The following is a 23188-nucleotide window of genomic DNA, read 5'->3' on the forward strand; positions in this document are numbered from 1 at the left end:
AAATTGGACCAGTCTGGTGGCCAATCTTCATTAATTGCACATTGCACCAGTAAGAGCAGAGTGTGAAGGTTCAATTAGCAGGGTAAGAGCACAGTTTTGCTCAAAATATTGCAATGCACACAACATTATGGGTGACATACCAGAGTTCAAAAGAGGACAAATTGTTGGTGCACGTCTTGCTGGCGCATCTGTGACCAAGACAGCAAGTCTTTGTGATGTATCAAGAGCCACGGTATCCAGGGTAATGTCAGCATACCACCAAGAAGGACAAACCACATCCAACAGGATTAACTGTGGACGCAAGAGGAAGCTGTCTGAAAGGGATGTTCGGGTGCTAACCCGGATTGTATCCAAAAAACATAAAACCACGGCTGCCCAAATCACGGCAGAATTAAATGTGCACCTCAACTCTCCTGTTTCCACCAGAACTGTCCGTCGGGAGCTCCACAGGGTCGATATACACGGCCGGGCTACTATAGCCAAACCTTTGGTCACTCGTGCCAATGCCAAACGTCGGTTTCAATGGTGCAAGGAGCGCAAATCTTGGGCTGTGGACAATGTGAAACATGTATTGTTCTCTGATGAGTCCACCTTTACTGTTTTCCCCACATCCGGGAGAGTTACGGTGTGGAGAAGCCCCAAAGAAGCGTACCACCCAGACTGTTGCATGCCCAGAGTGAAGCATGGGGGTGGATCAGTGATGGTTTGGGCTGCCATATCATGGCATTCCCTTGGCCCAATACTTGTGCTAGATGGGCGCGTCACTGCCAAGGACTACCGAACCATTCTGGAGGACCATGTGCATCCAATGGCGGTGCCGTGTATCAGGATGACAATGCACCAATACACACAGCAAGACTGGTGAAAGATTGGTTTGATGAACATGAAAGTGAAGTTGAACATCTCCCATGGCCTGCACAGTCACCAGATCTAAATATTATTTAGCCACTTTGGGGTGTTTTGGAGAAGCGAGTCAGGAAACGTTTTCCTCCACCAGCATCACGTAGTGACCTGGCCACTATCCTGCAAGAAGAATGGCTTAAAATCCCTCTGACCAATGTGCAGGACTTGTATATGTCATTTCCAAGACGAATTGACGCTGTATTGGCCGCAAAAGGAGGCCCTACACCATACTAATAAATTATTGTGGTCTAAAACCAGGTGTTTCAGTTATTTTGTCCAACCCCTGTACATATAGGTTTAATGCCCCAAATCACTCCAGAAAAAGTTACAGGAAAATACCTGGAGTTGTACCAGAGGATGATACAAGACTGATTAATAGATCCCTGTAACCTCCTTATACAAAATATTACTGTTTGATCAAGCAATCATTCTAAATGCAAGTTTAATTGCTCTTCCCACTGCTAAAGGTTTTTCCAACTTTACAATTAATAGGTATGTGTATAAGTAGCTTTTTTTCTATTTTCCCCACTTCCCCCCCCCCAATGTTTCTCCCCTAATCTAGTCGTGTCCAATTACCCTGATTGCGTCCTCTATACAGATTCGTCCCTTCACCGCTGACTGAGGACACCTCTCAACTGACATACGCCCCTGCATTTTTCACCTACACGAGTCGAGTTCATACACTGACGGGCACTGTGTACGGAGGGCCACACCCCCATCAGCATTATTCCTCAGCCCTGTGCAGGCGCCATCAGTCAACCAGCAGGGGCCGCAGTCGCACCAGTTATGAGGACCCATGATCCGACTTTTTTACCCTCTAACCCTGAACAACAGCCAGTCGTTGTTCATGCTGCCGCCCAGCCCAGTCGGAAAGGCAGAGCTGAGATTCGATACGATGTATTCGAAACCCCAACTCTGGTGCGCTAGCGTACTTTACCGCTGCGTCACCTGTAAGTAAGGCCCTATAAGTAGCTTTTTGATCTATAAACTACTGCCAGCATTTCTCACAAATTCCAAATACATATACATCCAATACATGAACATTTTAAAAGAAAGCAATACGTTTATTACTTACTTTTTCTAAACGTAGAGTTCGGCGGCACGGTGGCTAAGTGGGTAGCACTGTGTCCTCACAGCAAGAAGGTCCTGGGTTCAATCCCCGGGTGGGGCGGTCCGGGTCCTTTCTGTGTTTCCACCGGGAGCTCCGGTTTCCTTCCACAGTCCAAAGATATGCAAGTGAGGTGAATTGGAGACACTAAATTGTCCATGACTGTGTTCGATATAACCTTGTGAACTGATGAACCTTGTGTAATGAGTAACTATCGTTCCTGTCATGAATGTAACCAAAAGTGTAAAACATGACGTTAAAATCCTAATAAACAAACAAATTGAACTTAGAGTTCAGAAATCAATATTTGGTGGAATAACCCTGTCACTCACTGTGTCTTTGTGTGGTGTCCTCGGGTCTTACATTGCTGTTAGGTGACAATTTACCACTTCCTGCACAAAAAAAATCAGGCAGCTCAGCTGTGTTTAATGGTTTGTGAACTTCCATCTTCCTCTTTACCACATACATGAGGTTTTCGATATGGTTCAGGTTTTGAAGATTGGGCTGGCAAGACAGGGCTTTGATCTGATGCTCCTCCAATACCTTGATTTACTTGACTTATCAGAAATTATGATCTTCTTCCAGTCCTCACCCTGGCTTTTCTTTGCTTTTTACTGATGAAGGTTTTTGCACATTGAACCCTGCTCCTATGAGCCTGTTTCAAACTGTACTTGAATTGCACTTGTCCCCCAGCTGCCATTTGCTATAGGTCACTTGATATCAATCTATGGTCTGTGTGTAACAAACTTTTTTCAAACTCAAAACCTTTTGTAAACACTTTTTTGACATAGGGAGTAGTTACTTTCTGATTTCAATTACTTTTGAGGTATTACCAGCAATGTTTTGATGAGTTTTTATACTTTTCCTAAATTAAATAAGATTTGGTTCAGCTGATCATATAACTAGTACCTAATTAAGGAGAATACAATGGATTAAACAATGGAATATCGGCTACTAAATCCTTCTTACCAAATGTCCCCTTTAATGGATGGTCAATTCATGTTATCCATTATTATTATTAATTTACTCAGCCACCAACATATCCACTGGGTGAATGTTTTTTTGTTCAAAGTAAAGAAAAATGGAATCTCAGGTTAAAGAGTAAAGATTTGCTTTATTAAAGCAATGTTCAATATAAATAACACCATGTTTATGTAAGCAGTGCTAAAACACTGCAGGTGTTTTTGTGCCCTGTTAAATATGTCATTGTTTATGTGATAAGCTGATCACTAAGTAGCTCATATAAACTCTGGGGTTTCCCATAAGTGGATAAATAAAGTGCTTGTAAACCCAGTAATCAGATTATGTGTAAGTTTGACTATGGTGTGTATGTGAACTTACTAATTGACTAAGGTGACAGCTGTTTGAGACAAATGTGTTAAGCACGGAAAACCAAACACCTGCAAACACATAGTACTCCAGAATCATGCTTGGGAAGTTATGTAAGCTATGTCTTAAGAATATTGATTACCGCCAGTTATTCAAGACTCCACATTCCTAAAATAAATAATAAAGCATTTTTATTATTTATAATTTTTAAACTCTGTATGGCTTTGGCTTGGAGGTGGAGTTCATGCAATTGTGAGTCAGGATTGGAACCACAGCAGCCAAATGAGCTTGACAGTGTCTTGGTCATCTTGCAGTGATTGATTAAGCTGAAAAAATTGGTCAGTTACTTCACTCCTGCTCTTCAGAAAGACAGATGTCTGCAAATTCTGACTAGTCTATGCTTTATAAGTTAGGAGTCCTGACCTTTATCCATTTTCTGTGTGTTTATTTGACAGTAGCTCTTTTAAATAGGTAAACAGTGTCCTCGATCTTGGATTTAGACGACCAGTTAAGACAAACTACTTTCTTGTGTAGGGGAACAAAATTTTTCTGGCATCATGGGGACTTTCAATGACATAGCGCACATCGCTGTGGTGCCAGAACCATTTCAGTTACAGCGTAAAGATGAAAATGAACAAGAGAATTCACCTAGCTAAAACCTGCTTCTGTCAGTTTTACGTAACTGTAGGCACAGTGCCCCGATAGCATTTTTGGCCAGGAAGAAAGAAATTGGTATGTCCACTCTCCAGCTGGGTCTTGCAACAGAAAAGTTAAAAATAGTGTGTGATGTATCCTCATTTAAATTCTTTGTGGTTTCAGAAAGTCAAATAGCGTACAGTCATATTTCAGACATAATTAAAAAATTAGGTAAACTAAGCATTTTTCTTTCTCAGGTTGCTTCATGTTGTCCTGTGGGAGTCTTTACATGTACTTATTATACAGATTGTTAAAATATTTTTGTCAGAACTGTTTGATGAATGAGGTCAGTAAGATGAAAAAATGAAAAAACTGTAAGCAGATTGAGGAAAGCCATTACACAAGAGAAACCATCATTTATAATGTTGCATTTAAAAAAATTAAGCATAGTATGTGAGTAAATGCAGTCTGAAAACTTAGTGCCAGATTGTTTGTACTGTATTTAATTGCAGAAATTGTGCATGATTTAGTAAATTTTGCACACTGAGCGTTTGTAGTAATTCCTGCATGGAAAGGACACGGCCCTAATGACATACCTAATTCATCAGTTTAGTCTCAGCAGCTTCTATTGTAGCACAGTGGTTTTTAATCTTTTTGTCAATAGGCCACAGCATATGGCAATAAGCAGTTTATCTGGCAGATTCTGTGGAAAATGTCTCTGCTGTTTGACATATTGTGGTTTGTCTTGACATGTTTGCATACTCTTTGAATCCCAGACTTCTCAGAAATAGTGCCACTATTCAAATGGCTTTTTAGTAGTGTGGCACCGCAGTGTAACACACTTGTATCAGGGTGCTCTTGTCCTAACTTAATGCAGCCCCCCTCAACAAGTTTCAGGTTATTTTTGAAAAATTGAGACAAAGGCAATACTAACAGTATTGTTTTGGATGGTTTACTCATTAATAATCTAGCCAAAAGATATTTTGTATTTTTTCAGTTTTTCCATCTAATTTGTATATACTCAATTTCCCTGTGCACTCTGGTGCAACCCATGCTGAGGGTAGGGCTGCAGGCTCGCACACACCTCTGTTGACATGTGAAGCAGCCAACTGAAGCATCCTAACAGAGAGCCTCATCATTTACAGAGTACCAGACTAATATTATTTGCCCCAGGCTAGCAGCTGCCATGTAGAAAGACTCCAGTATTTCAGCCCTTGCTAAAAAAGCTATGTTGGCTAAGTCATTGCGATCGAGGACTTCCTGTCCTACATTAAAACATTTGCACACACTCCAAAATGTTATTGAAAGCTTTCCACAAGAATGAAGGCTGTTAAAGCCACAAAGTGGTGGGGGAACTCCATATTAATGATCTTGGTTTGCAATAGGATGTCCATAAAGTTCATGGCGTTTTGGCAATATAGTGTATTTCAAAGATAAAATGCTGAAATCTGAGAATTGATTTAATGTGGTCAAAATTAAGCAAACAAAAGTAATTGTATTCTTTTTTTTTTATCTTTGTTTAGCGGTTTATATTATGTATTGTGTTAAACATTATTCTTAAGTACAGTCTGTGTGCTATTTCAACAAAGACCTGTTTATTTTACTCATTACCAGTTACATGAGGTTTATAAAATAGTAACATGGCACATTCCAATAAATTTTTTTTCAGCAGTCCTTTTTTAATGCATCAACAACATTTTTTTAATTATTAGCATTTTAGAATGATGTACATCATTGTGTCCTAAATACAGCAATTTGTTGCAAAACAAAAAATGTGGCACAGTTAAAGCTTCACTTCTGACAGTTCTTAAGATCTGTTTTATGTCTGTATGGGCAGAAAACAGAGCAGAACATCTGTAAACATGCTTGCAAATTGTGTTTGTCAGGTTTAAGTATCTACCAAAGGCTTAATGAGAAACACTGAGTTCGCATCCGGTTCACGTTATGCCATGTGATTTGTGAATTCAGGCACATAAACATTTCAAACCACCAATGCAAATCCCTAAGCCAAACTAACAAGACAGAACTACACAGGCTCTGCAATACAAATCCTCCTTTTTTCTTTTTGCAACTGTAGAATGTTAGATTAGTATTTAAGAAGGGAATCTTCTAGTCTATAGATGGATGAACTTTTCACAAAGGCTAATTGGTGATTTGGATGCTGATTAAAGGTACTTGGCTTCCTCCAATCACTCCTAAATAACTTTAGCAATGTAAATGAGGGTATATTTATCCTGCATTGGTAATATCATTAGAAAAGAGTGTTTGCACCCAAATGTGCGCCTGATGTGGCAAGCTGTATATGATTCAATTCTGTAAAATGCCAAACATCAAGCTTTAAATAGAATACAAATGTCATTTTCAGCCGACCTGTAATACATAGATCTTAATCAGTGGTGATGTCACACCAGCAGAAACCCTATTCTTTTACAGTGGACAGTATACATGACTAAATCTATAGAATGTATCCAGAATCTACTACTGCACTGTAATTATATAAAAATGCACATATACACATGCTCATAATGGACATCAGTTAACTGATTATTAATAGCTTGTATTATCTGATTAGGTCTATAAAAAGATTTTTGTACAGCCTGTTCAAATACACAGATTTTTTAGATGCCATTCAAGCTTTTGATTGTCTTGGTATCTGATTAGCTTGCAGCTGATTACATAAAGTTACCTGGTGGTGATATGTTTTAAGTGTCAGGTGTGCCAGAGCTAGAGTTTTTTTGGCCCCTGGGTACGACATTTTAAATTGAGTTTTTATTTGACTGTAGAGACTGTGCTTTATTTCATGCGTTTGGATTTATGGCTGATCTAATAAAACTACAGTAAATCATATTTTTGATGGTTTAAACCATGGTGTTCTTTGCTTGCTTATCAGTGCTAATCCCATGGCTGCTATGCAATTTTATTCCTTCATGGAATTTTATGTTTCTGATATTCAGCTTTGATAACCTTTGCAAGATGAACTACAATATCCTTCTTTCCATGTATAGTTGTTTTACTAAATAGTGGAAATAGCTGAAATTGCAGCTGTAGATTTTCATTGGCTGTGCTGTGCAAAGACTTAAAATACTTAACTAACGTGGTGAAATTGTTTCAAAAGCTCCAGAAGGATTAAGATGAAGTCTGAGGAAGGTGCATTTAGTGCAGCTGATGTAAATATATGAAAAAGTTCACCTTAAATTTAAAACCCCTGATTTATTGTGAAGAACTGCTGCTGAGAGACAAACCAGAGGATGAGTTTCTGCACACTGGTATATGTGTTATTCTTCCCTAACCTCTTCTTCTGCCAGTGCAAAAAAGCTGTCTCCTAAATCAACATAGTGATTTATTTAAAAAGTAAAATCCCAAGCTCTTTTTTACTGTAGCTAATTACACACAGGTGGTTTACAACTTCGTTTACAACTTCGACAGATTGTAGATGTGGAATGCATTGCTTTAAGATATGTTTCTGGTAGAAAAAGATGTGTGTAGGAAAAATAGATTGGACATAAACAAACAGATTGAAAATGAGTTATATTGATGTACACTGCTTTTACACTCTGTTTTCTGGTATCATGTGTTTTATAGGGTCATAAATGTATCTGTTTCAAATTATCCAGGTTAATTTTTGAAGACTGTGTAATTGTGACTACCCCTGTTTTATTGAAATGTGATTTTTATTATGCAAACATTGGAATTTCCAGTCTTTTTTACATGTTATTGGACAGTTATAGTAATGCATGATACATTTTATGTGAAAACATCTGGAATACCAAGAATTCTATAAGGCAGAATTTAACCACTATGGGATTTCGAACATGTGATTTAAGTTAGAGTAGGGCACGGTCACCTGAATTCTTGTCATCGCTGGTAAACTGCTCTAACCCAGGCTGTTTTGCCTGTGATAACTGAGGACTTGCTTAAGGATAAATTGCTCCCTAGCTCCAGATAGAGTTCTTTAGAGGTCAATCCTTGAAGGAGTTGTTGACAGCTTGTCTTACAAATGACTGGAACTCTTGGCACTGGAATCCTGGATCTGTGCTTTTTCCATTACACACCAGTCCAACTGTAATTTCATGATTCACTTTGTATTGTCGAATCTGCCCCATGATACAAAATATTTGATTACAGATGCATATTTAAAATAACATTGAAATCATAAATTCCTGGAGCCTTTCTCCCGTTTTGTGTAAGTAAAGTGATCTGATTTAACGAAATTACTTTGGTTTATCAGTTCCATTCATTTGGGGCTTCAACACAATGCTACTTGGAGCATACAGTGATGTGGCTATGACTTCATGTCAAAACAAAGGCTTGTAGAAGTGCACACTTTGTTAACATTGCTGTTTGAGTAAGTAAGGGTCTACCAGCATAGTATTTAATTATCACAATTTAATAAAGATGAATAATAACTAATAAATTAAAGACATTCTTGTATGTAAAATATGTTTTTTTTGTGTTATATTTGCCATGATGTTCATATTTCCTTTACTGTTAAACTTCTAATTGCTAAAAATCTACATCAGCCCAACTGTACTGGGAACTGCCATTCCTGGCAACTCTAGCTTTCAGCTACCTATTTCTAAACCTGTAACAGACTGAAGCAATTTTACATGATCACAGCAGCTTATTGACTGGAATTTACTTTTATAGCCTAAAGTATACTCCAGAAACTCCAAAATGAGCTAAAATAGCTACATCATGGGCACTATCCTATTTTGGATAAACTTACTTGCCCTCCATATTCTTGTGACCTAGGGGGTAGGCTAGCACTTGCCAGATGTTTGAAGCCGTTGGCTGTGTATTCATACCTACCAGCAATGTGATCACACTGGAGCAGTTGCTTTTACTGCGGCATGGTACATTGCTGCCTTTTCTCTCTTAGTCATGGCCTGTTGTGTCTTTTGAGGACCATGAAAGGCTGGTCGGGTTTAACATTTCCCAATGCACATTAAACCAAACATAAATAGTGATGACACATTGTAGAAATGTGAAAACATTTTAGTAAGACAAAAATGAATCTTTAGAAACATGAATACAGATGTAAGACCCACTGTGGACCAAAACACTTATGTGGATTTGGGCAGGACATCATCTGTTGAAATCTGCTCAGTTTTCTTTTCTTTTGTAAATTGAAAGCCAGTATGTTTTATTTGTTCACTAAGCTTGCTTCTAATAAAAACATCTTTCTAAAGGATTTTTTCTTATAGTGCAATTTTAGACTTGGAAGGTGTTTAAAAAAAGAAAATGGAGCTGTAGGTTCAAAGGTTATAATTTTGTAAACCAATGTAGTGATTTTAGATGGCCTTTATCCAGTAGTTTAAGAAATTACATGATAGTAAGCCATGCAGTTCTGCTCATAGTCAACATGTTGGCAAGAATTAGAAGATGATGCAAGCCTAAGTCAGTTTCATAACATAAGACTGAGGGCAATTAAAAAATAAGTTTTACTGACAGATTTATTAAATTGCATTTTTCCTGTTCATGTTTGAACCAAGTCTGTCTAGAAAATCATCTTTAAGCAAAGTACATCTTTTGCAGTGGTTTGTTAGATAAATGCTGAATGTTTTTATTATTTAATTATTTGATAAATTATTTGAGGAATATCAATTTTAATATGACTTTTTTCACTAATACCTTGTTTTTTAAGATACACTGGTACCTTCTTTGGTTTAAGTGTTGCATACTTTTGACTGTGTTGCAATGGCCATATGACTTTCCTCACTGAAAATGGATCAGGACAGACAGTAAAACAAATTGCTCTTTGGTGCTTTGTGTGCCCTCACAACAAATGATCTCTGGAAAAATCTGTTACTGCAAGAAAACAGACTAAATGGTCATTTGGAAAAAGAAGTAAATCAGTAAATGCAATCAGTAAAGTCTATAGGAGAAATATTTTAAGTCTTGGCATGTTCTGTGTGTTGGTTTCATCTGGCTACTCCTGTTTACTTCCACCTCCCAATAGCTGTCCCCAAGTAAAACGTTTAAGTGTGTGTGTATGTCTATATGTCCCTGAAACACTTGACCTTGCAAGTATGGCAATAAAGTATAATAAAGTAATTTAACACATAACAGATACAGTTGCAATCGAAAACATTCAACCCCCAAAACAAATTGTATTTATAACTCTAAAACTTTTTTGCAGAGCTGGATTTTTCTTTAAATGATTTAAATGACTTAGCAAACTTCAGTAGGACAGTAAAAGAACCTGTCTTACTGCAAAAGACCTACAGTATGATCTGATGAATGCTGGAACAAATCTGTTGGAGGCAACCATAAAATCTAAGGACAAACAAGGACTCCACAAAGCAAGCCAATATCAATTAAGAAGCACAGGAAAGGTTGACTGGAATATGCCAGAAGGAATTTGGATCGACGACCCCAAGCACACTTCCAAGTCAACCAAAGCTCGGTTAAGGAATCAGTCCTGTAATATCCTGACATAGCCTACGCAGTCTTTAGATACAAATTCCATAGAAGGTTTTTTTTATTTAAAACTTTTTGCTTGCATGTGTGTAAATATTCTTTTTCTGTATATTTTCATTCGACTTTACACACATCACCGTTATACTTTAGGTGAGGGGGTTTAATATTTCTGTTCTAAATGTATATGATTATAAAGGATTACTAATATTTATGACATAAGTCAACCAAAGCTCGGTTAAACAATCAGTCCTGTAATATTCCGGCGTAGCCTGCTCAGTCTTCAGTTTTAACTTCCCTGGAAGCTCTTCGTTGGGATTTAAAGGAAGCGGTTGCAACATAAAAACCATTAAACTTAAATAAACTGGAAGTTTTTGCAAGAGAATAGACAAATATTTCACAACTGCTCGGATGTATCTAATTATTCTTATTCTGTATGTTTTCATTCATTTGATTCTACACACATCAGTGTTATACTTTTTAAAGTGAGGGGGTTGAATATTTTTGTTGCAAGTGCATGTGGTTATAAAGGATCACTAATATTTATGACCGCATCTTTGTATATGTTACTGCCTTTACTGGGGCAGCACGGTGGCTAAGTGGGTAGCACTGTCACCTCACAGCAAGAAGGTCCTGGGTTCGATCCCCAGGTGGGGCGGTCCGAGTCCTTCCTGTGTGGAGTTTGCATGTTCTCTGCATGTCCGCGTGGGTTTTCTCCCACAGTCCAAAGACATGCAAGTGAGGTGAATTGGAGACACTAAATTCTCCAAGACTGTGTTCGATAAAACCTTGTGAATGGATGAACCTTGTGTAATGAGTAACTACCGTTCTTGTCATGAATGTAACCAAAGTGTAAAACATGATGTTAAAATCCTAATAAATAGACAAACAAACTGCCTTTACTGCCTTGTAATATTAAACTATTCCAGTTTCAACAGTGTTTTGAGAGCAAGAGGGTTCTTAGCCATACGTATTGTATCTTAGCTTTTTTAACATTATGGCTGAGCTTAAATAAGCAAGTTGAAATCAGTGATCAGACTCTGACTGATCTAAGTATTAAGTTTATCAGTGGTCCGTGTCAGAGAGAGCATAGTCACTACCCTCAGGCTTGTAACATCATTGTAATAAATCACAACCAACTGATTTTTCAATGAAACTTTTGTCATAATGGAAACTCAGCTACAGTCCATTATTGCAACAGGATCCTTCGGCTGAATTTTCCTCTGCTGGGGGCTAATACAGTTGCACAGTTCTGGACTTATTAATGTTAGTTGATCATTAATAACCATAGTGAATAAATAATAGGATAATGAATCAGACGTTCTGGACCGTTTGATTGGCATATTGACACGGAGGACATGAGGAACGTAATGCACATTTAATATTTATGTGTAAAAATTTGATGACCCAACAGGGCACATATTTTAGTATTTTCATTGTGCTGTATTTGATCATGCATGAACTATTCAACTTCAAAACAGCATTTTTTATGTCTTTTTTTATTTCTGTTTACAGGTTCAGGTGATGGAAGTGGTAAAATTATCCAGCGCTTTCCTAAAAAGGACTGGGATGGCACAGCTTTTCCTCAGGGTGTGGAGATGGTGAGTGCACCTTGCAATATGCAGGGTTTCCTCTGTTGTTACTTTAGGTTTAGGTAGGTGATGGCTGGTTTGTTAGGGAGGGTCAGCAGACCTACATTAAAATAAGAAGAAAATTATACAAAGTAATAACAAATAGATTCATGTTTTCAAACAAAATATTTGATGTTCCATAGTGGGTTATGAAATAGTTGTAATGGTACTGATTAGAGATGTACCGATCAGGGTTTTTGGCACCGATTTCGATCTCCGATCTCCTTTCAGGGCGATCGGCCGATAGCCGATTCCGATCGGGGGGGGGGTCAACATGCCCACACACACACACACACACACACACACACACACACACACACACACACACACGCAGGTTTAATGTTATCCAGTTCAGTCTGAAAAAAAAACTTTAAAAGAGCCTCACAGTGAAGATAAACCGGAGACAAACGCAACAGCGCGCGTGTGTGTGTTTGTGCCTTTAAGAGATGATCTGTTTAGTGTCGCTAAGTGATTCATGAGTCGATTCGTTTTCATGCGAAGAGTAAGTTCTTCTTCTCAGTTATCTCTCCGTGTTTACTGTTATTAATTAAATGTCGTGGTTTTAAATAAACACCAGATACTTCAGAACAGTTGGTGTGACTCTTTTACATTAAAAAGCTTAATTTAAAAGCTTAATTAAACTGCTATTACCACAGATCTGTAACCGAGTCAGACTCGTTCCGTCTAAAAGTTTTCTGATGATCCTAAAAGTTCAGCAGATGATCCTGAACTAACGAATTTGATAATGAATAAACTTTTGCCTCTGATTGGCTCTGTAACGTTTTCTGTTCTCATCTACATCACAAGTAAGAACCGCTCACGATTTACCAAAGTGAACCAGGAGTTTATATAACGTGCTGATAGAATCGACTCAGATGTGACCGGGTTGAATTATCTTTTTAAAGTAAATATTTCAATCAGCAAAATTGCATCATATGTATGATGCACAACGTTAATGATGTTATTTTAGGTCATGAAGAGCTTTCACGATGGTTTCTGTACGATTGTTGACGAATTTTGATGTGATGGTTGGTGCTTCGTAGCTCAAAGTCTGGAACAATCCACTGAGCTGTTAACGTGATCTTTTATATATCACACGATCGGATCGGCTACATTTAGGAAATATCGGCCGATTGCCGATAGCATATTTTGATTAAAAATCGGCCGATACCGATTCATAGCCGATCGATCGTCCCATCTCTAGTACTGATAGTCATTTACCCATCACTATCGATAAAGGAACTATGCCCTGATCTTGTAAATAAGACGAGACATTGCCATCCACACAAATTAACCTAAAGCTTAGAACCCCAAGCTCGAAAACTGATTTCACACACGCTCAGATATACCCGGGTTTGTAACAGAAGTATGTTCTTGAATGAAGTTGCACTAGTTTTTGCCTTTTCCTTTAGCTTAACAAACAACAGTTGTTGTTGTGTAAGGAATTGTATAACAATGAATGGTTTCATTTAATAAAAATGATGACAGTTTAAGTGCAGTCATTTTTTTTTCGTGCAGCCAGGAATGCATGTTTGGTGCTCATATCTGCATTGTCTCTATCAATAAAAACATAATTGTTGTTTACTTAAACGGCTGTTTGACGTCCCTTCGTTTGGTCTAATTGGAACACTTATTTCTCTTAACTATGTCTTTCTGCTAGGGGTTGTTTGTTTATCTTATCATTGTTTCTCTGCTGGGGGTTTGTGTCTTGTAAGGCCACTAGCATAAAGATTCCTCCCCCTGGTCACTGGGTCATTTCAAGCGGTCTGATTTTTATGCTGAGGGTCAATTACCAAAAGGCACAAATCATCTTGGTCCAAGACCAAATATTTGCATATCTGAGCTAGATAAAAACACGCCATGGATCTTAACAGTTACTCTAAATCTGTCCTTGAGTTCATAAAATGTTTATTTGTTTATGAAGCATGCTGTTCACTGACTCACTATATAACATAATTAGCCATTTTCTACCAACAGTGTTGTTTTGTAATCTATAAAGTGACTGTGACTTTTCATGCTTGTCTCAGCCGAAGATCAGATTCTGATTAAGCGTTAACTGAACATGAATAAATTAGCAGATGATGTAGACTTAGTTTAAATACTCAGTGTTTGTACACTAGTAAGTTGTCATGTCAAATTTACATGTACCCTCTTTAGAACAGAGACCTATTTGCTGTACGCTTTTGACATGCGTGCTTACACTACTGATTTGCTCAGGGAAGTCATGCAGATGTGTGAAAGTGATCACAACAATTTAACAATTTTTACTCTTCTAATAATTAGACTGATTGGGGTGTGGCAGTGTTTTTTGCTGTTTCTTGTACTAGATCAGTGTTTGTTTTGTCCAAGTCTTATTTACATCGTTGTTGGTTATAAACAACTTATCTAAAGATGATTTTTTCTTGGTAAGACATAGAACATTCCTCATTATTACTAAACCCCATTTGGCAGAATTAAGGGAATGTACTCATGATTCCACATTTTAATATTCCCTGTTGTGTTTTGCTGAGGATTTGTTCAGGAAGAACAGAGAACAGTTGGGCACTTTTGGATTGCTCAGGCTATGACAAAGAATCCATGTTTAGTAGCTGGAGACCAGACTTATTAGTGGGAAGTGAAGCCTTATGCAAAATCAGTTTTTATTGTCAACCCCAGATCATGTTAATAATAGACAAGTCTTATCCAGCACTCCAGCATAAGACTTTTTAGGTGTGTCCTCTGCAAACAGTGTGGACAACATGTAACATTTTGATTGTAGCAGAAACGTTGTCAGTGTTATGTCAGTCTTTAAATATCATGCAGGGCCAGACTTGATTTCATAATAATAATAAATCATTGGAAAAAAACATTTATATATAATTTTTTTTCATCATAGGCCATACTAAGATGAAAGCCATATTAATAATGGCATTTTAAATGAATCCAACCTAGACCAAACACAACCACAGTCACTGTTTCAAAGTACAGTGGATTCAGAAAATATTGAGACCCCATGACTTTTTTTATTTGTTTTTTAATTCATTACTTTATTCAGTACTTTGCACCACTCAAGGCCACTCCAGAACTGTTTTGGCTGTATGCTTTGTGTCATTGTCATGTTGAACAGTGAACTGAATTTAATGCACTCTAAAGAAATCTTTCTGTATGTGGCTGCATTCACCCATGACTAAATTCTAAACAGTCTCTCTGTCCCTGCAACTGACAAATGATTAAATGTATGTTAATGAGTAAACACGCCAATTAAATCCATTCAAAACATAAAGTGTCCACAAATTTCCACAAAGATTTGCCTGCTGACGGCTTTCCTAAACCAGCTTACAGAGGGCTTGATAATTGGTTCTGGTCTAGAGATTGCTAGTTTGAGTACAGACAATGCCTGGTCTTATTGTCCAGTCCATAGCAGCATATTTGATTTTTTGCTCTGGTAGAATAACATCCCCATCACTAAGTTTCGCTTAGCACCCTTCTCTAAACATGTTCATTTACCTTAGAAATTAAAAGAGAAAGGATTGAGTGCCTGGAGTCTTTCAGAGGATGTATATGTTAACTCTAAGTGGTGGCTAAATTAGAATGACTCAGCTTGTAAAAGAGAATTTTTAATAATACAAAATTCTATTGTTTATTGAATGTAATGGATTTACTGTACACAATGATGTTATAGGGGTGCAGTATGGCTTTAAAAGTCATCTACATAGAAACGTCAATGATAAACTGGTTAATGAATAACCACCAAAGAATGATTAATGCTGCCTGTTAAAAAATGTCTTTTACAATTATTTTCAGCTGATCCTTGATTCCAATTGAGATCACAGCTAGAGTCTGTAGTAGTAAATAGTACTGATCGTTATCTATGTTCTGACTGCTGAACTGGTTTTGCTCAGTATTAAAGTTCGTCTTGCTATTCTACATAAATGCTAGGTTCACTATGTTACACTTTTTTTCATTAATAAAGCATGTGACTTGTTAATATGAAACTCTGATGTGCTTTATACTTTGATAGGAAGCTATAAGCTTGTCGGTTAACTGTTGACTGGGCGGTTATTGGTTAGAATTGGTTACACTGAAATAGAAATGCTCTACGTTTGCTGACTTGACAAAAGAATTTAGCAACATTTGCATCCCTATGTCTTATGGACATTTGTGACTATTGACAGTAATGATATTCTAGCAGTATAATTGAATTGCACTATCTCAGTATTTACAAAGTTTATAAAGTATTTATAAGTTGCTTTGACACAACTTTTGCTCATGACGGTGGATACATGGTAATGTAATCGACTTTGTAGACGATTGGATAGGAATGTTGTATTTTTAGACTAAATCTGAATGAACACATAGTTCAGGCAGTATGACATGGTTGTTTTTGCTGTTTTTGGGACAGACAGCAGACACAGCAAACATGTAGAGCATTTCTAAATATAGATTTATCCCTCTCTTCTTTAGCCAAACATCACCAGATGTTGCTGGTCCCTCAGTTGTACAATATAGTTCTTGATGTGTTTAGTTATTGCAGTCCAGCTCTGCGAGCTGTTTCTACCAGTTTGTGCTGGCAATTCACTTTATAGGCCTTTGCGTGTCTGCAATCTCCCAAGAGTCCTTTTAATGACAAATCTGTTGTGTTATTGGTCTGTTTTGTGCTTACCATCAAATGATTTTGTCTATGAGAATTGAGGCATTTTAATGATGTTAATAGCATTCATATGGTAATTTGTTTATGTTTTTACATTTGAGGCTTGTTTGCTGGGGGTTGAATAGAGTCCTATCGCTTTGGTTGCTTGAATTCTTGCTTTGTAGTTTCAATAAAGATGCTGTAAAGTGTTATATTGTCTTAAGTGTAGAGTTATTGATAACAGATTTTGCATGTGAACAGATAAAACAAAACAAATGGCACTGCACAAAAGTCTTGTGGCAACAGCTGCGTCATAGCCATCTAATTAAGCACAGATGAGGAATGTTCCAAATCTAACCTACCAAGACACCCCCCCCCCCCCCCCCCCCCCCACAAACATATTTGCAAGTTTTCCCTCCAAAGGTGTTTTTAATCTGGAAGAAGTGAATCAGTTCAGCCGTTTGCGTGCTGTTTGAAGATCTGGCTTAAGATTTTAGCATACTGAGAACTGTTCACCTATTTGTTCCCGTTCAATTCACTAACAGCCAGTTACCTGCTGCCTGAGAATTCACACAAAAACCATCAACCTGCAGGGGTCGAGGACAAAGTACCGGATGTGGGTCTCTCTCTGTCAGAATGCGATTACGACCTCTGCCGGCTGATTAGAGGCGCCTGCACAGAGATGAGGAAGAGTGCCCTTAGGGTGTGTCTCACCGCATGCAACGCTAGGTGGCACAACACTCATCAATGTGTGGGTGGCAAAAATGCATCCGGCTGCTGCCCATGTTTCGGAGGGGATATGGGTTAGCTTCGATCTCCTCGGTCAGGGCAGGGTTCGGCATAGACAGAGAGGAAGCACGATGCAAATTGAACAATTGGATGTGCTAAAGGGGGAGAAAAAGAGGAAATAAAAAAATACCTTGAGGGGAACCAGACTCAGCAGGGACCCCCATCCTCCTTGGGTGACCTGGAGGATCATTTAAATAGGATTTACACAAGTCATACATCCACAAAATGAAATTAAACTAAAAGTTATAACATAGCAAAAAATAAGCAAATTGAGTTGCACTATGGAAGGGTGTTATCATTGCAATTTATTATTAAAACTCAGTGTACAGTGTATAAAGAAATAAACCAAATATGCAATTCGCCCAAAGGCACCCAAACTTTTGCACATAACTATAACTGAAAGTAATAGGACAGTTTTAAATCAGCATGAAAAATTAGGTGTTCAAATGGTACACCGCTACCTATTAAGGCAGGCTATATACTTTATGTAAACGGCAGGCAGTAAGTTATAACTATATATTTCCTACATGCTCTGACCTGCTTGCCTTAGCAATAGCATCATTGCCAACCTAGTTAGTCTTTATTGTGGTTTTGCTTTCTAACTTGGAAGACTGGAATGTGTGTCATGTTCATTGACTGGTTCTTACGTCCTGACTACTTCCAGCTCTTGGAACCTGAAACCTGCCCAGCACTCATTATTTTGGGCTAAAGTGAGGCCATAACAAGACAAACAAACATTTAAAAAAAGAAGTATGGTTTCCCTCAGGACCTTTAACCTGCACTTTATGTACACGTCTGTTACGCACTCATTATGTTTCTGTCTCAGTGGGCTTTAAAAGTCTGCTTTCTTGAGCTTTTAAGAGTCATTCAGTTTAAAGTAGATTAATGTGGCTCCACTGTCACAAGCATAATAGAAAGCACTGTCTTTCTTTCTTAAGATGCCCAAAATCTTTTATTTTTTATTTATTTACAATTTGGAAAACATCCACTGATGCAGACTCATCTGATTATAAGAAGTTATGTGCAAACTAGGAAAACAAATAGTCAGTTTTAGATCTCAGCACAATTTATGTTGTACTCTAAACGAATTAAACTGCTGACAGGAAAATTAAAGAACACATTTTTAAAAGTGTTCAATCACTGCCAGTAAGACAATTTAATCTTTTTTACTGTCTTTGTTTAAAAAAAAAAAAAAAAAAAAGCAGTAATGAAATAACATTCCTTTTTGGTGGCTGACATCCTTTAACAAAAGAATTTGACCTTCCAGCCTGGGGCAGATTGTAAACGTTTGTGTCATGTCTCTTGTCTGCTGGCTTTGACTTTTTGAGCTGCTCCCCCCCCCCCTACTGATTCCCTGTTGCAATGAGGAATGTGGTACGTACTTCCGGGAAAGATGCACGTTTTTTTTTTGTTTTTGTTTTTTTTAAATGTTGTATCATGGCCTGTTAAGTGTCTGCAGCCTCTCTAATTGGATTGGTCCTCTAGGGACATGGATACACTTTGGCTCGTACTGAAGTAATTGTCTACACAGAGTTGTGTATTGATTTAAAGGGCATTTGTAATGTTACCATCAAAGGGTTTGTGTTTACATTCCTGGCAGAAAGCTTAAATCACAGGCATTAAGTGACTGAACCAGATATTTGCTGCATTTCCTTTGCACGATTTTGATTCACCGTCACGCTGAGCTCATCAGTAAGCTTTAAGCGAGGAAAACTGACCAAGTATAAGGCGGTAATAAAAGAAGAGTCACTGCAGTAGTTATGTACTGTTGTCTATATCAGTTACATGTTGCTACTTAGCTGCAGCAGCTAAGTAGAGTTATTCACCAGGAAGTATTATATTAGAATATTAGACAAATATTAGACCGTTAGCTTAGACAAGCTTACTCAGTAATGACTCTTTAATACACTGATCAGCCATAACATTAAAACCACCTCCTCGTTTCTACACTCACTGTCCATTTTATCAGCTCCACTTACCATATAGATATTACTGACTGTAGTCCATCTGTTATTCTACATAAATTTTTAGCCTGCTTTTACCGTTCTTCAATGGTCAGGACTCTCCCAGGACCACTACAGAGTAGGTTATTTAGGTGGTGGATCATTCTTAGCACTGCAGTGACAATGACATGGTGGTGGTGTGTTAGTGTGTGTTGTGCTGGTATGAGTGGATCAGACACAGCAGCGCTGATGGAGTTTTTAAACACCTCACTGTCACTGCTGGACTGAGAATAGTCCACCAACCAAAAATATCCAGCCAACAGCGCCCCGTGGGCAGCGTCCTGCGACCACTGATGAAGGTCTAGGAGATGACCAACTCAAACAGCAGCAATAGATGAGCGATCGTCTCTGACTTTACATCTACAAGGTGGACCAACTAGGTAGGAGTGTCTAATAGAGTGGACAGTGAGTGGACACGGTATTTAAAAACTCCAGCAGCGCTGTTGTGTCTGATCCACTCATACCAGCACAACACACACTAACACAGCACCACCATGTCATTGTCATTGCAGTGCTGAGAATGATCCAACACCCAAATAATACCTACTCTGTAGTGGTTCTTTGGGGGTCCTGACCATTAAAGAACAGCATAAAAGGGGGCTAACAAAGCATGCAGAGAAACAGATGGAAAACAGTCAGTAATTGTAGAACTACAAAGTGCTTCTATATGGGAAGTGGAGCTGGAAGCAACTGCATATTAATGGTAGTGATTTCTCAATCCCAGTATGCTCAGTGGTATGGTCAGGTGTTTGCATACATTTGCATGAATTGTAAATAAAAGTAGCATTGCTTGTTATGTGAAATATAAATAAAGCGCTCGTTTTAACCATTCTTTCCTCCAATCTTATTATGAAGCGGTAGTGGTTTTGTCATTAACTGCACAATAATAGCATCACTGTGTTGTAAAGGGATGTTTACATCTAGTTTGTTTGTCATGTTTCGGCCACCTGTTATCACTACAGGAGAAAAACAGCTCTATAGTAAAACTATAGGTCAGTGACCATCGTGTGGAGCTTTTCCATTGTTTCGAGAGAGCAGGAAGGGTTGAGCATGTGAGGGACAAGTGGAACAACAGTTCATGTCATCTTTACACGGTCAGCGCTAGAAAGCAACAGGACCCCGTGACCAGTGATGTAAAGTTTTGGCTAACCTGCAACAGGAGGACCTTGTTTTGTCAGGTGAAGAACACAAACAGACAGAATCAAGCCTGCTGATTGGATGGAGTATATAGTGGGCTGTGCTGGACTTTAAGAGTCACGGGAAGCACCTGTGTCTAATGCGTTATCGCTCTGCTAATAGGCAGGGGGCTGCTGGGTGACGCAATACTGTATTGTGACTTTTTTTTAACTCAAGACAAAGGTGTTTACACTTAGCCGACCAAAGCCTGCAGAACTCCTTAAAGGGGTCATTTTGATTCTTGTTTAGGGTTGTTTTGGATGTTTAGTACCTAGGACAGGCTTTTCAGATGACTTTGGTTTACGCCCCCCCTGTTGCACTGTTGGCTGCTAAATATAAAAACATGTAACATAGACAAAGTCAGTGTTGATTATGATCACAGAGGGAATATTTTTCAGGAGTTTCCACAGTCTGCTTGGGAGTTTCTTCCCAGTTTTTGCAGTGTTATTTTACAGGAAGTCAAACCGAAAGCAAACTGGCTTGAGTGAATGGATTACCAAATCGCTTTGGATTTCCTAATATTTGCACGTTTTGTAATCCACATTGAAGTGTTTAGGGTTAGGATTCCTGTGGAGAGCTTTATGTGTGTGTTTCTGTTTATTGTGCAGTTAGAAATGCACTAATTTTTGCCTGATGTTCTCAAAGGACTATGCACAAAAATATTCAGACCTAAATAGGATACAGATTCAAAACATTAGGCTACCAAATTAAACTGCAGGTTTAACTAAAATTATAACCAACATGGAATATCATCGGCAGGCCAAATCATAGGCCTCGTTTCCAGTTTTTGTGTCTTCATATTACACACCACTTGGTCTGTGGAGAATTACGGACATCATTCTCGACCTGCTAAAAATATCTGTCCTTACATTGAACCACACATGAGGGATTTCATACCCAAGCCGATATACTCAGCTGGAATTGTTTTGTGAACAATACTCAGCTGAATTAGATACAGTTTAGCTTTACAGTCAATATTGTTATGGTTAACATCAAACCACCACCATGAAGCAAATAAAATAAAGGCTGGACTGTTTGGTTTTACTGTGTAACGTAGTGCAACCATGCATAATTTTCTGTTCTCTTCTTAGTTTTTAACCCTGAATATATTCTGTATAGTCAGATCCATGCACATGTGTCTGTGAAAAGTGCCTTCAGTCTGGCTCAGCTGAGAGCGTCCTACCTCAGATCTGGTGCTGGCTCTTGGACCAGTTGACAAAAATAGACCTTTGACATGTTGAGGGTTTTGCACCCAACTACACAAAAATTCACTGTTGGCTGGAGAGCTTGAGGATCGCCTGCGTCTCTCCTTGCCTTTTCTTTCTTACATTCATGTCATTGTCTTGTCTTCCTGAGACATGCAGTTGTTTCGTTCCAGGTAATAGTTTTGGCTATTTTAATCATCCTTTTGATGTGTGTGGTGGTGTTTTAAAATAACCCAAGGTATGAAGGAGCGTCATGACACGCGCAGCCCACAATTTGGGTAGATTTACAGTACTAAGTTCACTATTGATTTAACTAAATTTGGATAAACACGCAATATCTAAAAAGAGTGTTTGTCTGATGCATTAACAATGCCAACTTTTTATTTATCAAAAAAGGTTAGTAAATAAAATGACCAAATGGGCATATGTGAAATTTGGAGATTTGTTTCAGATGTTTCAGACTAATTGTAACTATATTTTCGGGGTTGTTTACCCCATTTTCCTTTAGTGTATAATATTTATGGACATGAAACTTAGCTAGGAAAAACGCTTCAGAGAGGTCATTCAGAGAACGCAGCCCACACTTGACTGCTTATGTGGATTGTAGACACCACAACGTTCTCTTTGTCCTTTAGGCGAGACAATGCGTCCCGCTATTTATAGTTGTCATTAAACTGAAACGTACAAATGAAGTAATAGAATACAGCAGACCGCAGATGAGGGTCTAATATGGTTGTCCTGTTCTTCATGCTTGCTCTTGTGCATCGATTCTTAGCGGGTCAAGCTGCAGATATAGTGTCGCTTTGTGGAAGGAGTGGCATGCCACTTGCTACCCACATGATGAGGAACCCTCACCAACTATGTTACCGAGTCTGTTTGGATCACAAACACTTGGAACACTTTAAGTGCCGTTGTCACTTGACTTTGAGCTAATATAAGTGGCTGGCCTGCTGTCCTTAATATGACTCAGCTGGTTCTGTATAAGCACTAATGGATCAGGATAGGTTAGTCACTGTTACAGGCATTCTTCTCCTGTTGAAAGTGTTCTGTAGAATGACTGCTTAGTGAAAATCTGTTTAATGAGTAGCCCCTCTTCCTTATAACTCTGGGTTGTTTATCTACACTTATTGCAAACTGTCTGTCCCTGTCTGTCTATCTTTCTATGTGTCTGTCTTTGTCTATGTATCCGTCTGTCTGTCTGTCCGTCCGTCCACCATCTAAAAAAATTTGATCGCTTGGCACCCTGTCCTTTGGTGCCCCGTCCATGACCTTTACCAAGAAATAGCCGTTGATGCAAATGAAATGGAAAAAAAAGTTCCCAACCAGCTAATGCTTCTGTGGATTAATGTATGCACACCGATCAGGCATAACACTATGACCAC

At 38.4% G+C, this 23188-nt stretch overlaps 1 protein-coding gene and 1 long non-coding RNA gene across 3 annotated transcripts in view; one reads left to right on the forward strand and one right to left on the reverse strand.

Annotated features, from left to right (window-relative positions):
• Nucleotides 1-23188, forward strand: part of sbf2 (SET binding factor 2) — a 143782-nt gene that overhangs the window by 1197 nt on the left and 119397 nt on the right. For both annotated transcript variants that reach the window (XM_063013531.1, XM_063013532.1), the window contains exon 2: nt 11909-11994. In XM_063013531.1, the coding sequence (XP_062869601.1) occupies nt 11909-11994 (86 nt within the window). The remainder of the gene's footprint in view (nt 1-11908; nt 11995-23188) is intronic.
• LOC134331953 (uncharacterized) lies at nt 11915-21921 on the reverse strand. Its single transcript, XR_010015186.1, has 3 exons — nt 21785-21921; nt 17553-17600; nt 11915-12085 (listed from the first exon to the last, which is right to left on the reverse strand). It is a non-coding gene; the product is annotated as an uncharacterized LOC134331953 (long non-coding RNA).

Source organism: Trichomycterus rosablanca, chromosome 17, assembly GCF_030014385.1.
Source record: "Trichomycterus rosablanca isolate fTriRos1 chromosome 17, fTriRos1.hap1, whole genome shotgun sequence".
Taxonomy (NCBI): domain Eukaryota; kingdom Metazoa; phylum Chordata; class Actinopteri; order Siluriformes; family Trichomycteridae; genus Trichomycterus; species Trichomycterus rosablanca.